This window comes from Benincasa hispida, chromosome 3 (genome assembly GCF_027475165.1).
Source record: "Benincasa hispida cultivar pf3 chromosome 3, pf3_genome.v1.1, whole genome shotgun sequence".
Classification (NCBI taxonomy): Eukaryota; Viridiplantae; Streptophyta; class Magnoliopsida; order Cucurbitales; family Cucurbitaceae; genus Benincasa; species Benincasa hispida.
In genome coordinates, this window is record NC_143480.1 from 26,624,930 (window position 1) to 26,637,923 (window position 12,994).

Sequence of the window (12,994 nt, forward strand, 5' to 3'; positions counted from 1 at the left end):
GCGGCAACGCAAGAAGAAGAAAAGGAAAATGAAGTAGTAGAACTTGAAGTTGCGTAAACCTCAAAGTCAAATGAAATGGGAACCGTGAAAATTTAGTTACCACCCTTCCCTCAGAGGCTAAGGAAGAAGAAAAACGAAGAGGTACAGTACCAACACTTCCTGTCTATGCTAAAACAATTGCATGTTAATATTCCTTTCAGTGAAGCGATTGAGGAAATTCCTGCCTATGCCAAGTTTCTGAAAGACATGGTAACTAAAAAGAGAGGCATTGGAAAATTTGCCATGGTGGCACTAACGCAAAGTTCCAAATCTATCATCCCACCGAAGATGAGCGATCCTAGGAGCTTCACTATTCCTTGCTCTATAGGAGGACTCTATATTGGGCAAGCCCTGTGTGACTTGGAGGGCAGCATAAATTTGATGCCGCTATCAATCTTTCATCAATTAAATGTGGGGTAACTTGTGCCCACATCCATGACTCTCCAACTGGCCAACAGATCTCTGGTTCATCTAGAGGATAAGGTGAAGGACATGCTGATCACGATTGATAAATTTATTTTGCTAGTTGACTTCATCATCCTAGATTATGAGGTCGATAAAGTTGTGCCCATCATTTTGAGGCGACCATTCCTATCAATGGGTCATGCTCAAATTGATGTGCACAAGGGAGAAATCACTTTTAGCATAAATGGACAGAAGCTCAAATTTAACATAATTCGTGCCATGAAATTTCCTGATGAGGAAGACCTGCCAGATTCTGAAGATGACCTGAATTTGATTGAACAAGAAAAGTCTGATGAAGAGTGTGAAGAAGAGGATGCCAATGCATCCGTAGCTACCTGCAATGTGATCGTAGCAAAAAAAAAAAAAAAAAAGAAGAAGGATCGATCGCAACGCAAGAAGTAGAGCCGAAGGAAGAAAGAAAAATAACGCAACCTTCTCTCATGGAACCACCAACACTTGAATTGAAAACACTACCAACACATTTGAAGTACGCATTCCTGGGGCAGAATGAGAAGCTGCCAGTGATAATTTCCTCCACACTTAACGCAGATCAAGAGAATGCGTTGATGAGCATTCTTAAGAAGCATGTGCGAGCAATCGACTGGACGCTCGCTGATATAAGAGGAATTAGCCCCACGTACTGTATGCATCACATTCGTCTTGAGGACGACCACAAAGAAACCATTGAAAATCAACGCAGACTTAACCCTGCGATGAAGAAGGTCGACAAAAAGGAGATTATCAAGTGGCTGGATGTAGGCATTATCTATCCCATCACAGATAGCATGTGGGTCAGCCCCGTGCAATGTGTGCCGAAGAAGGGAGGAATGACGGTAGTCCCAAATGAGAACAATGAATTACTACCGCAAAGGACCATCACTGGATGGCACATCTGCATGGACTACCGCAAACTGAATGCGGCCACAAAGAAAGATCACTTCCCTTTGCCATTCATAGATCAAATGCTGGACAGATTAGCAGGGAACGATTTTTATTGCTTCTTGGATGGATATACCAGGTATAATCAGATCATGATAGCTCCTAAAGACCAAGACAAGACCACATTCACCTGCCCATATAAGACATTTGCTTTTCACCGCATGCCGTTTGGCCTCTACAATGCGCCAAGCACGTTCCAGAGGTGCATGATGGCGATCTTTTCAGATTATCTCGAGGACTCAGTAGAAATATTTATGGATGACTTCTTCGTTTATGGGAACACTTATGAAGTCTGCCTGGCCAATTGGAGAAAATTCTGAAAAGATGTGAAGAGACGAACCTGGTGCTCAATTGGGAAAAATGTCACTTCATGGTAAAGAAGGGAATAGTGTTAGGACACAAGGTCTCTCGAGAAGGGTTGGAGGTGGACAAAGCAAAGATTGACGCAATTGAAAAGCTTCCACCTCCAACTAACGTGAAGGCTGTGCGAAGATTCTTAGGGTATGCCGGATTCTATAGACGATTCGTCAAGGACTTTTCTAAAATAGCAAGACTACTGAGTGCGTTGTTAGAGGCAGACAGGAAGTTTGAATTTGACAACAATTTCCTCAACGCATTCAAAATTTTAAAATATGCGCTGATTACCGCACCCGTCTTGATTGCGTCAGATTGGGCACTCCCATTCATGTGCGATGCAAGCGGGTATGCGATGGGAGCTGCATTAGCGCAAAAGAAGAAAAATATTTTGTATATGCGAGTAAAACTCTGAACCCTACTCAACTTAATTATACCACCACTGAAAATGAGCTCCTGGTTGTGATTTTTGCGTTGGAAAATTTTCGGGCATATCTATTGGGAACCAAGGTATTCATTCACACTGATCACTTGGCAATCAAATATTTGATGACAAAGAAGGATGCAAAGTTGAGGTTGATCAGATGGGTTCTCCTCCTTCAAGAATTTGATATTGAGATAATTGATCAAAAGGGGACAGAGAATCAAGTTGAGGATCACTTATTCAGATTAGAAAATCCTGAGGTTGATCGCTTTGAATCCGAGGTGAATGCCATGTTCCCGAACGAGTAGCTGTTTTGCATAGAAGAACTGCCTTGGTATGCGGACATCGTTAATTATTTGGTTTGTGAACAATTTCCTGAAGAGTACACCTACCATCAATAGAAGAATCTCAAGAATGAATGTAGACACTATTATTGGGATGAGCTGAATTTGTATAAAAGAGGTGCAGACCAAATCATTCGATTTTGCGTCCTAGATGCTGCAACAATGCATATTATCGCAGTGCCACGATTCGCCATATGGAGGGCACTTTGAAGGACAACGTACTGCAGCCAAAGTTTTACAAAGTGGATTCTTCTGGCCTTCATTATTTAGGGATGCTGCTGACTACACAATGAATTGTGATTGGTGTCACGCACTGGCAACATTTCATGGAAGGATGCAATGCCAATGAATACTATCTTGGAGCTGGAACATTTGACGTATGGGGGATTGATTTCATGGGACCATTCCCTCCTTCAAATGGTAAGCACTATATTCTATTAGTCGTCGACTATGTCTCCAAGTGGGTGGAGGCAATTGCATGTGTCGCAAGTGATGCGGCAGTAATCTCCCTGTTCCTGAAGTAATCTCCCCGTGTCATCATAAGTGATGAAGGATCACACTTTGTCAACCACAATATAAAGGAGCTGTTGCGTAAGTACAATATCCTCCACAAAGTGGCCACCACATACCATCCGCAAACAAATGGCCAAGCTGAAGTGTCCAATCGGGAAATTATATTGATACTTGAGAAGGTAGTTAAACCTTCACGGAAGGATTGGGCAATAAAGCTTGATGATGCATTATGGGCATACCGGACCGTATTTAAAACACCTATAAGTATGTCCCCTTATGCATTGGTCGAGTTAGAAGAATGGAGGAACAACGCATATGAAAATGCAAAAATTTATAAAGAGCGCACCAAGTGCTGGTATGATCAACGCATATGTAGTAAGAACCTCCAAATCGGGAAAAAATATCTTGCTTTTCAATTCACGTCTGCGACTCTTCCCTGCGTTATCAGATGATCGCAATTTATCAGGGATGCAAAGTTTTGGAAAATCTCAAGTCTTCAGTTCTTTTCTCCATACTCAGAATTATCCTTACTTGACTATCTGTTCATTTGTCACTTCTATTTCTAAAAAAAAAAGCCTTTTATTTTGTTTTAAATAATTTGACCCTCTCTTTTTTTTCCTTACAACGATCGAGGCGCTGGATTACGGAAATGTTATGTGAAGCAGCACTTATCTTATTCCATCACCACAACCCAACGACGAATGATTGCCGCAAGATGGATGCGTCAATACAATGACAACGCTAAATTTGGGGGTGTACTCTTCCTTATCCTTACTTCAAATTTTACGCTATCACATTGCATATTACTTTTCAAAGTTTTATCACCGCATCCTCCTTGACTACCGCAAACATATCACAAGTAGATAACTTTAGTAGTTTTCCGCATGTATTCTTTGTCAAGTATGATTTCAATGATGAAAAATATGCTTCTATCTCTTTCGTATATACTAGAGTCAACGTAAATCTTAGGATAGTCACCTCATGAAATATTTCTCGAAGTTAGGGGTTTGCTATCTTTCTTTCAAATTTTCTTTACAATGCATTCTATGACCATAACATGACTTATTTTAATCTTTTAGCAATGAGGACATTGCCGTGTTTTAAATTTGGGGGTGGGGTATTTGTTCCCGACCTTGTTACAAAAAAAAAAAAATTTATAACCACTCCACTGTCAACGCAATGGGAAACCCATGTTGATAAGAGTTAATTTGTGAAAGGCACTTACCCTTAGTTGGATGTCCACATGACACACGTGGAGGCAAGCCAAAACGAAAGTAAGTCACCAGGATCAACGCATAAATAAATGACCGCAACTCCACTGTCAAGATGGTATGAGTTTAGTCTGAGAAAGAGTGCATACTCGTAGTTGGATGTCCACATGACACTCGTGGGGGCAAGCCAAAACGAAGGCAAGGCATTCGAATCGGCGCAAGGTCAGAAAAAAATAGCAATGAAGAAAATTTTTGTGCAAGGATAAATCATTTGACACCCTGGTGGAAAATTTTCTTTTTGAAATAAATCATGCAATGTTCCAAAATTCAGTAAAGTCCTTTTGAAAGTTAAGCTTGCAATCCCTAAGTCTTAGAAGTATTTTAGGAAGAGATTTAAATGAGACTTAAGGAAATTCTGGCATATAGGATTTAAACGAAGTATCCTTGAGAAATCTAGGGAAAGAACTTTACGGCTAACTTGCTAAAAGAATCTTTAGCTTATACTTGAGGACAAACATTGTTTAAATTTGAGGGTGTGATAACGGGCAGAAATGCACATTATCATAGTGCTAAATCCTTAAACAATGTTGGATTGCATTGATGAAATATGTTAAATTGCATCCATTAAGCATAAATTCTGTAATATTGCAGTCGCATGCGTCCAATGCATTAGAGCAGTTGATCGTTATATTTTTGTGCAGAATAATGCGTTAATGCAATGCAAAGAATGCGATCATAGGAATACAGTGGTCGAGCGCAACTTTAATGCAAGACTTTGCATTGATCGTGCTCGCAAACATTCACCCAAGAAGAATAATCGCAACATGGTGGGTGCATCCGAACGAAAGGACAATTAAGATCGATGAGACAGAAAGCTGATGGCAGTTAGATCCAAATTAAGTTGACAACCGATAACGGTCAAAAAGTACATCCAGCTTTATTGGTGATAATTATCCGATGCATCAGTCAGGAATTAAAGTTGTCCCATCTGTACAACCAGGAGAGAGAAGCCGCTTTTCACCTTTGATGCCCAATAAATACCAAGTGCATTCTTTAGAGAAAAGGTTAAGCAATCGATTACCTCATCACCACTAAAAGTTCATACCTCTGTTCATAGTTTTCTTTTCCATTTTACGGTGGAGCAATAGAAGAATGGTGATGTTGGAGATTGTCCAAGGCAGCTCGAGAGAGAACCTTGGGGCGTAAGAGCAGAGAGTGAGCTGACTCTCGTGAAAGCGAGAATATCTTTAGAGCACGAGTAGAAATAGTGTAACGCCTGGCAGCAAGAAATTGCTCCAAGCTCTTTACAGTACTTGCATTGTTATTCTGTACTTCATCTTATATCTATTCAATGGAAGTTCTATTTCTACATCTGCTCACTCTCTTAATACGCATGAGTAGCCAAACTAGTTGAATGAGTTGAGAGGAACTAAGCTAACATGATCTAAGAAGTTCATTGCTTGTGATTGTCTTGTTCAATGTTGTACAAAACACCCTTTTAGAGTTACTCAAGAGAGAATCTAAAGAAAGAATCTAATGTCTCGAGAGAGCTAGGTTAGAATCTGGACTCGAAAGAGTAAGATTAGGCTTACATAAACAAGAGATAGGGACCTAGAGATAAGCTCTTTTTGTCAACTTGCATCGCATGCATCCTAGGAATAGGAATGATATTATGTGGTCGCATATTTGTGTGAATGTCATGTTGTCATCACATAAATAAAGATAGAGATTTATGTGTAAACCCTGTAGACTTATCGCATATTTATCGCATGCGTTCTAGCCTTAGAAGCCGTGGCATTCACACCGAGAGGTGGTTTACTATTGTATGCATGTTGCATGATCACAAGGCATGAACACATCCTAGTGAGTGTTAGCTGAAACCCTTCTCAACTCGTTCATTGCATACTCATTGTATTTACCAACTCTTTTCGAATTCTGCTGCATTCTTTATTATTTTCATTAACGCAACAACAACCCAACACTTATTTATTCAACTTGTTACTGCAAGTTTTCATAAAAATCTCCAATGTAACTATTTTCACAAGTCCCTATGTTCGACCCTGGACTTACCAGGAAACTCAGAGGAGTTCACACTTGGATTCCTCTGGGAAACTTGAGTGCACAACATAATCCACCAACACATATCATCCATAATTTCCACTTCATAAAATTCAAGCAGCAATAATACGAGGGATGACTTTTGTCGTTCTACACCATCTTCAAAGTAAGGCTTCAATCTTTGCCCATTTATCTTGAACGTATTTGTGCCATCCTCCCACGTCAACTCTACTGCTCCGTGGGGAAAGATTTTTTTGATAATGAATGGTCCTGACCACCTTGACTTTAATTTTCCTGGGAACAAAAGCAATCGTGAATTGAATAATAAAACTTTTTGGCCAACAACAAACTCTTTCTTACTAATGCGTTGGTTGTGCCAACGTTTGGTTTTTTCCTTGTAGAGCTTGTTGTTCTCGTATGCGTTCAACTGCCATTCCTCAAGCTCATTGAGTTGAAGTTTGCATTGATCACCCGTGACGTCCAAGTTTAAATTCAGCTTCTTTACTGCCTAGAAAGCTTTGTGCTTCAACTCTAGGGGTAAGTGACAAGCTTTGTCGAATACTAAGGAGTATGGAGACATACCTATGGGAGTCTTGTAAGCACTTCTGTAGGCCCAGAGTTCTTCATCAAGCCTCTGTGCCCAGTCTTTCCGTGATGCGTTGACAAATTTTTCTAGTATTGATTTTATTTGCCAATTTGATACCTCAGCTTAACCATTGGTTTGCGGGTGGTATGCGGTAGCGATCTTTTGCCTGACATTATATTTGGCAAGCAATTTTGAAATGATGCGGTAAATGAAATGCGTACCTTCGTCACTTACCAGGGCTCTTGGTGTTCCAAAGCGTGTGAAAATGTTCCTGGTAAGAAACTTAGAAACAGTCGACACATCATTTCTGGCACAAGCTACTACTTCCACCTAGATACATAATTTACTACAAGCAGGATATATTTTTGACTAGGACAGGGGAAAAGGTCCCATAAAATCAATGCCCCAGATGTCAAATAATTCAACTTCAAGAATATTGTTCAGAGGCATTGCATCCCTTGATGAGATATTTTCGGTGTGTTGGCAAGGATCACACTTGCGAACATACTCCCTTGCATCTTTGAAGAGTGTAGGCCAAAAGTATCCACTTTGAAGAACCTTAGCAGTGGTTCTTTGCCCTCCAAAATGCCCTCCGTAAGGAGAGTCATGACACTCAGCCAGGATGCGTTGTGTCTCTTCCTCCATAACGCATCGACGCATGATGGAGTCGGAACCTTGTTTGTAGAGAAACGGTTCATCCCAAAAATAAAATTTGTTGTCGTGTACCAACCGTTTTTTTTGCTGAGAGTTGAAGTGTTCAGGGAATTTCTTGGTAGTTAAGTAATTAACTATGTCTGCGTACCAAGGTTCCCTGCCTTCAACTCTGAATAAGCTTTCATCAGGAAATACATATTTGATTTCATTTTCTTGGTCTTGTATTTCCTGATTCTCTAATCTGGACAGGTGGTCGGCCACCTTATTCTCAGTCCCCTTTGTGGTCGGCCACCTTATTCTCAGTCCCCTTTCTGTCCTGAATATCGATGTCGAATTCTTGCAATAGCAGCACCCATCTAATTAATCTTGGTTTCGCGTCATTTTTACTCATCAGGAACTTAATGGCTGAGTGATTTGTATAGATGGTTGTTGATGTACCAACTAAATAAGATCTAAACTTTTCGATGCCAAACACTATAGCCAGCATTTCTTTCTCTGTGGTTGTGTAGTGTTTCTAAGAGTCGTTCAGCGTCTTGGACGCATAAGAGATGGGGTTTATCAAATTCCCTTTCTTCTGCCCCAACATGGTACCTACTGCAACATCACTTGCGTCGCACATTAGAATGAAACGTTGCGTCCAATCTGGTGCTATTAGTACCAGAGCTGTAGTCAACGCATACTTCAGTGTTTCAAATGCATCGTAGCAATCATCATTGAATTTGTAGGGTCGGTTCGCTTCTAATAATGCGCTCAGAGGTCGCGCAATTTAAGAAAATCCTTTAACGAACCTTCGGTAGAAGCCAGCATGTCCTAGAAAACTTCGTAGAGCTTTTATATTTGATGGTGGATGATGTTTAGCTATGACATCTATCTTGGCCTCATCAGCCTAACCCAGCTTTAGATACCTTGTGGCCCAAAACAATGCCTTTTGTCACCATAAAGTGACATTTTTGCCAATTCAACACAAGATTTGTTTCCTCGCATCGAGCGAGGATGGCCTCCAAGTTATCTAAGCATGATTGAAATGAGTCTCCAAAGACTGAAAAATCGTCCATGAAAACTTCAACGGTCTTTTCCAAGAAGTCAGAGAAAATTGCCATCATGCACCTTTGGAATGTTCCAACTGCGTAGCATAATCCAAAGGACATGCACCTGAATGCGAATGTTCCAAAGGGGCAAGTGAATGTTGTCTTTTCCTGATCTTCTGGGTCAATTAAAATTTGGTTATAGCCAGAGTATCCATCAAGGAAACAATAAAATTCTTTTCCAGCCAGTCTATCAAGCATTTGGTCAATGAAGGGAAGAGGAAGTAGTCCTTCTTGGTTGCCACATTGAGTTTCCTATAGTCCATGCAGATATGGCAACCCGTGATAGACCTTGAAAGGATGAGCTCATTGTTACTATTGACTATCACTGTTGTTACCCCTTTCTTGGGGACGCATTAAACTGGGCTTACCTAGCTGCTATCGGATATAGGGTAGATTACTCCTGCGTCCAACCACTTTAAGATTTCTTTCTTGACCACTTCCTTCATTATGGGATTAAGCCTTCGTTGAGGCTGAATCGATCCAGTCTTCCCTTATCTAGACTGATTTTATGTATGCAGTAAGATGCGCTGATGCCACGGATGTAACCAACGTCCAACCTATTGCATGCATGTGCTTTTGCAACATCTACAAAAGAGAATGTTCGTTAGGCTTGGTAAGATTTGCGGAAATAATTACAGGAAAGGTTTTGTTTGTTCCAAAGAAAGCATATTTAAGGTGATTAGGTAACGGTTTTAGCTCTAGTTCTGGTGGTTCCTCTAATGATGGACACGTTGGTTTCGTCCGCCGCTCACTCAGACTTGGCGGCTTGGGTTCTTTCATGTTTTCTTCCAATGCGAGGACCTTGCAAACTTGGGTCGCTTCCTTTTCAAGCGACTATATTCTGTTCAGTTGACATTCTTCACTATCTGGGAACTTTAATGCGTTTAACACATTAAACTTCACTTCCTGATTGTCTACGCACATGGTCAATTCCCCCTTACGCATGTCTATTAATACTTTCCCAATGGCTAGAAAGGGTCGTCCAAGAATAATTGGTACATCCCTGTCTGCTTCATAGTCTAGGATGATGAAATCCGCTGGGAATATGAAGTTGTCAACTTTTATCAGAACATCTTCAATCTTTCCTTCAGGGTACTTGATCGTCCTGTCAGTGAGTTAAAGAGTTACAGAAGTGGGTTGTGCTTCACTAATTCTCAATTTCTTGAAGATTGAGAGTGGCATGAGGTTAATGCTTGCTCCCAGATCACACAATGCATGTCCCACATCCAACCCTCCCAATGAGCACGAGACTATGAAGCTTCCCGGGTCCTTCTGTTTCTTGGGTAGTCTGTTGCTAACTAACGCATTGCACTCCTGTATTAGCGCAATTACTTCCGTCTCGTTGATTCTCCTTTTCTTTGTCAAAATATCCTTAAAAAATTTGACATATTTTGGCATTTGTTCCAAGGCTTCTACAAGTGGAATATTGATGTGCAGTTGCCTCAGGAGTTCAAGAAAACGCTTAAATTGCTGTTCATCATTCTTCTTCATCAAGCGTCTAGAGAATGGTGCATTCAGCTGCATTGAAGGTTTTCTCGCGTTAGACGTGCTTGGCTTCGAATGGCTTGTGGATTTAGACGTCCTTTCTTCTTGATCTTCTAATGTTGTTGGGCATTTGTTGAGTTCTTTTGAAGGATTGTTGGCTCTTGGGTTCATGGTTCTTTATTTAAGAGCTTTATCACTTCGCAATGTCACCGCATGACATTGCTCTTTTCCATTGTTATTCCCCGGGGTTTTCGAGTTGCTAGGCAAGACTCTAGACTGCCGATTCTTCAACTCACTTGCAATCTCCCCCATATGTATCTCTAGGTTTCTGATGAATGATGCCTGGCTTTTTAACAATGCGTTGTTTTGGGCGATATACTCCTTTAAAAGGTTTTCAAGCGGAGATGCTGAACTCGACGCATGACCTCCTCTATTAAAGGATTGTTGGTGCGGCTGCTGCGTTGGTTGGAATGCAGGCGGCGGTCCTTGCCTTTGCTGCTGGTTCACCCCTGAGTGGTGTGGCTCCTGTTGATTACCTGCCCAAGAGAAATTTGGATGGTTCCTCCATCCGGGATTATATGTGTTTGAGAATGGGTTATTTTTAATAAAGCATACCGATTGCGAATTTTATGGGCAATCAGAGTAGGAATGAGGATCTCCACAGCCCACACAGTTAACCATGGGCTGTGTGAATGTTTCTACCTGATTTACCTTTTGCTGGATTGATGTGTTCCCTAGTGACATATTCTGCAAAAGGTTGTCATAGTAACCACTTGTGCAGAGAGCGTGGCTATTGCATTAGAGACAATAGAATTCACATTCTGAGATCGCCTCTTCCTTTCTGCTCTTACGTCGTAAGTGTTATCCACCATTCCATATTATGCTTGGCAATACGGTCCAATATTTCCTTAACTTCAGTATAAGATTTGTCCATGATACCACCAGCTGCAGTTGCGTCGGCCACCATTTGGGACGCTTTGTTTAATCCGCCATAGAAAGTCTCCATCTGGATGGTTAATGGTAATCCATGATTGGGGCAATTCTTGACTAATCCTTTGAAACGCTCCCATGCGGTGCTCAAGGTTTCAGTTTCTTCTTGCTCGAAGTTCATGATCTCTCTCCGCCTCCTTGCATTGGTGGTGGGTGGGAAGTATTTCTGCATGAATTTCTCCATCAACTTTTCCCAGGTTGTGATCTCAGCAGGCTCTAAACAACTTACCCATTGTATTACATCGTCACGCAGAGAATATAGGAATAAAGATAGCCTGATAGCTTCTGGGGTGATTCTAGGAATCACAAATGAGTTGCACATTTCCAGGAAACGTTTCATGTGGGCGTAAGGGTCTTCTCCCCAAGCACCCCCCAAATTTTCTAGCTATTTGGAGCATTTGTAACATCACAGATTTCATCTCAAATCTTGTCCCATCTGGTGTTGGATATATGATCCCGGGTGAGAAATCATACAATACAGGAGACGCATACTCCCTCATGGGACGCGTACTACTGTTTGCCATTATGATAGGATTTTACACAACGTGGGCTAGCTGTTGAGCTAAGTTTTGATTCGCTTGTTCATCTGCCATTTGTTGTTGCCTGGTTTATTGTCTGAGTAGTTGTTGCCGTAACCTACGACGACGATTAGATCGATTTCTTCGTCGAAAGGTCCTTTCAACTTTGGGGTCGTATACAAGTTTAGGAGTGCTCTCCCTGCTCATAAACGTTTACAAGCTTCGGCTTAGTGCGTAATACTCCTTCAGCTTAAGTGTTTCTACAAAAGATACAAGGAAAATTTCTGGTTAGTTTTGTTGCTGAATCCCCGACGACGACGCCAAAAACTTGTTCGTTGATTTCGTGATTCGAGCTTAGGAGTGTATTGTATAAAATAATTGAAAAAATAAATATAAATATGAATGATGCATTGATGCGTTGATAACGTGTTGATGTGTTAGTGATGTGCAACAGGACGCATGACACTCCTCTATTGACGTTCAAATTTTCCTAAATCAGATCCAAGTATAAATCCAACTTAGGTTCCTGGTGATGCTTGTATTTATGAAGTGGAAATGTGGATGATGTGCGTTGATGGAATTGCGTTGTGCACTCAAGTTTCCCTAGCAGAATTCGAGTGTAAATTCCTTTGAGTTTCCTGGTAAGTCCAGGGTCGAATACAGGGACTTGTGAAAATAGATTGCATTGGTGAATTTTATGAAGACTTTGTGGTAACCGGTTAAATAAATAAACTATTGGGTTTGTTGTTTGCGTTGATGAAAAATAAATAACAAATGCGGCAGAGTTTGAAAAGAGTTGGTGAACGGGAGATGTGATGAATATGCGGTGAATGGGTTGAGAAGGGTTTCGGCTAACACTTCCTAGAATGCGTTCATGCTTGCGATCATGCAACATGCATACAATAGTAAACCACCTCTCGGTGTGAATTCTACGGCTTCTAATGCTAGAACGCATGTGATGTATGTGCAAAGGTGTTTATAGGACCTACACATAAGCCTCCAATTCTTGTCTATGTGATGACACACAAACAAGACGACCACATATCATCGTACCTATTCCTAGGATGCATGCGATGCAAGTTGACAAACAGAGCTTATCTCTAAGTCTCTATCTCTTGTTTATGTAAGTCTAATCTTGCTCTCTTGAGTCCAAATTCTAACCTAGCTCTCTCGAGACATTAGGTTCTTTCTTTAGACTCTCTTTCGAGTAGCTCTAAAGGGTATTTTGCATAGCATAAAACAAGACAATCGCAAGCAATGAACTTCCTAGGTCATGTTAGCTTAGTTCTTCTCAACCCATTCGACTAGTTTAGCTACTCATGCGTA

At 41.0% G+C, this 12,994-nt stretch overlaps 1 protein-coding gene and 1 non-coding gene across 2 annotated transcripts; one reads left to right on the top strand and one right to left on the bottom strand.

The window, feature by feature from the left end:
• Window positions 1-9,509: 9,509 nt before the first annotated feature.
• LOC150037160 (uncharacterized) lies at window positions 9,510-10,331 on the bottom strand. Its single transcript, XM_090311899.1, has 2 exons — window positions 9,979-10,331; window positions 9,510-9,780 (listed from the first exon to the last, which is right to left on the bottom strand). The coding sequence occupies exons 1-2, from the start codon at window positions 10,329-10,331 to the stop codon at window positions 9,510-9,512; spliced, it is 624 nt and encodes a 207-aa protein (XP_090168025.1).
• Window positions 10,332-11,182: 851 nt separating this feature from the next.
• Window positions 11,183-11,286, top strand: LOC120074783 (small nucleolar RNA R71). Its single transcript, XR_005481066.1, has one exon. It is a non-coding gene; the product is annotated as a small nucleolar RNA R71 (small nucleolar RNA).
• The last annotated feature ends 1,708 nt before the right edge of the window (window positions 11,287-12,994 follow it).

Coding starts and splice junctions, on each gene's coding strand:
- LOC150037160 (XM_090311899.1), bottom strand. CDS start 10,331: ATGAACCCAAGAGCCAACAATCCTTCAAAAGAACTCAACAAATGCCCA. Junction 9,781..9,978: donor CTAATACAGGAGTGCAATGC/GTTAGTTAGCAA, acceptor ACTCACTGACAG/GACGATCAAGTACCCTGAAG.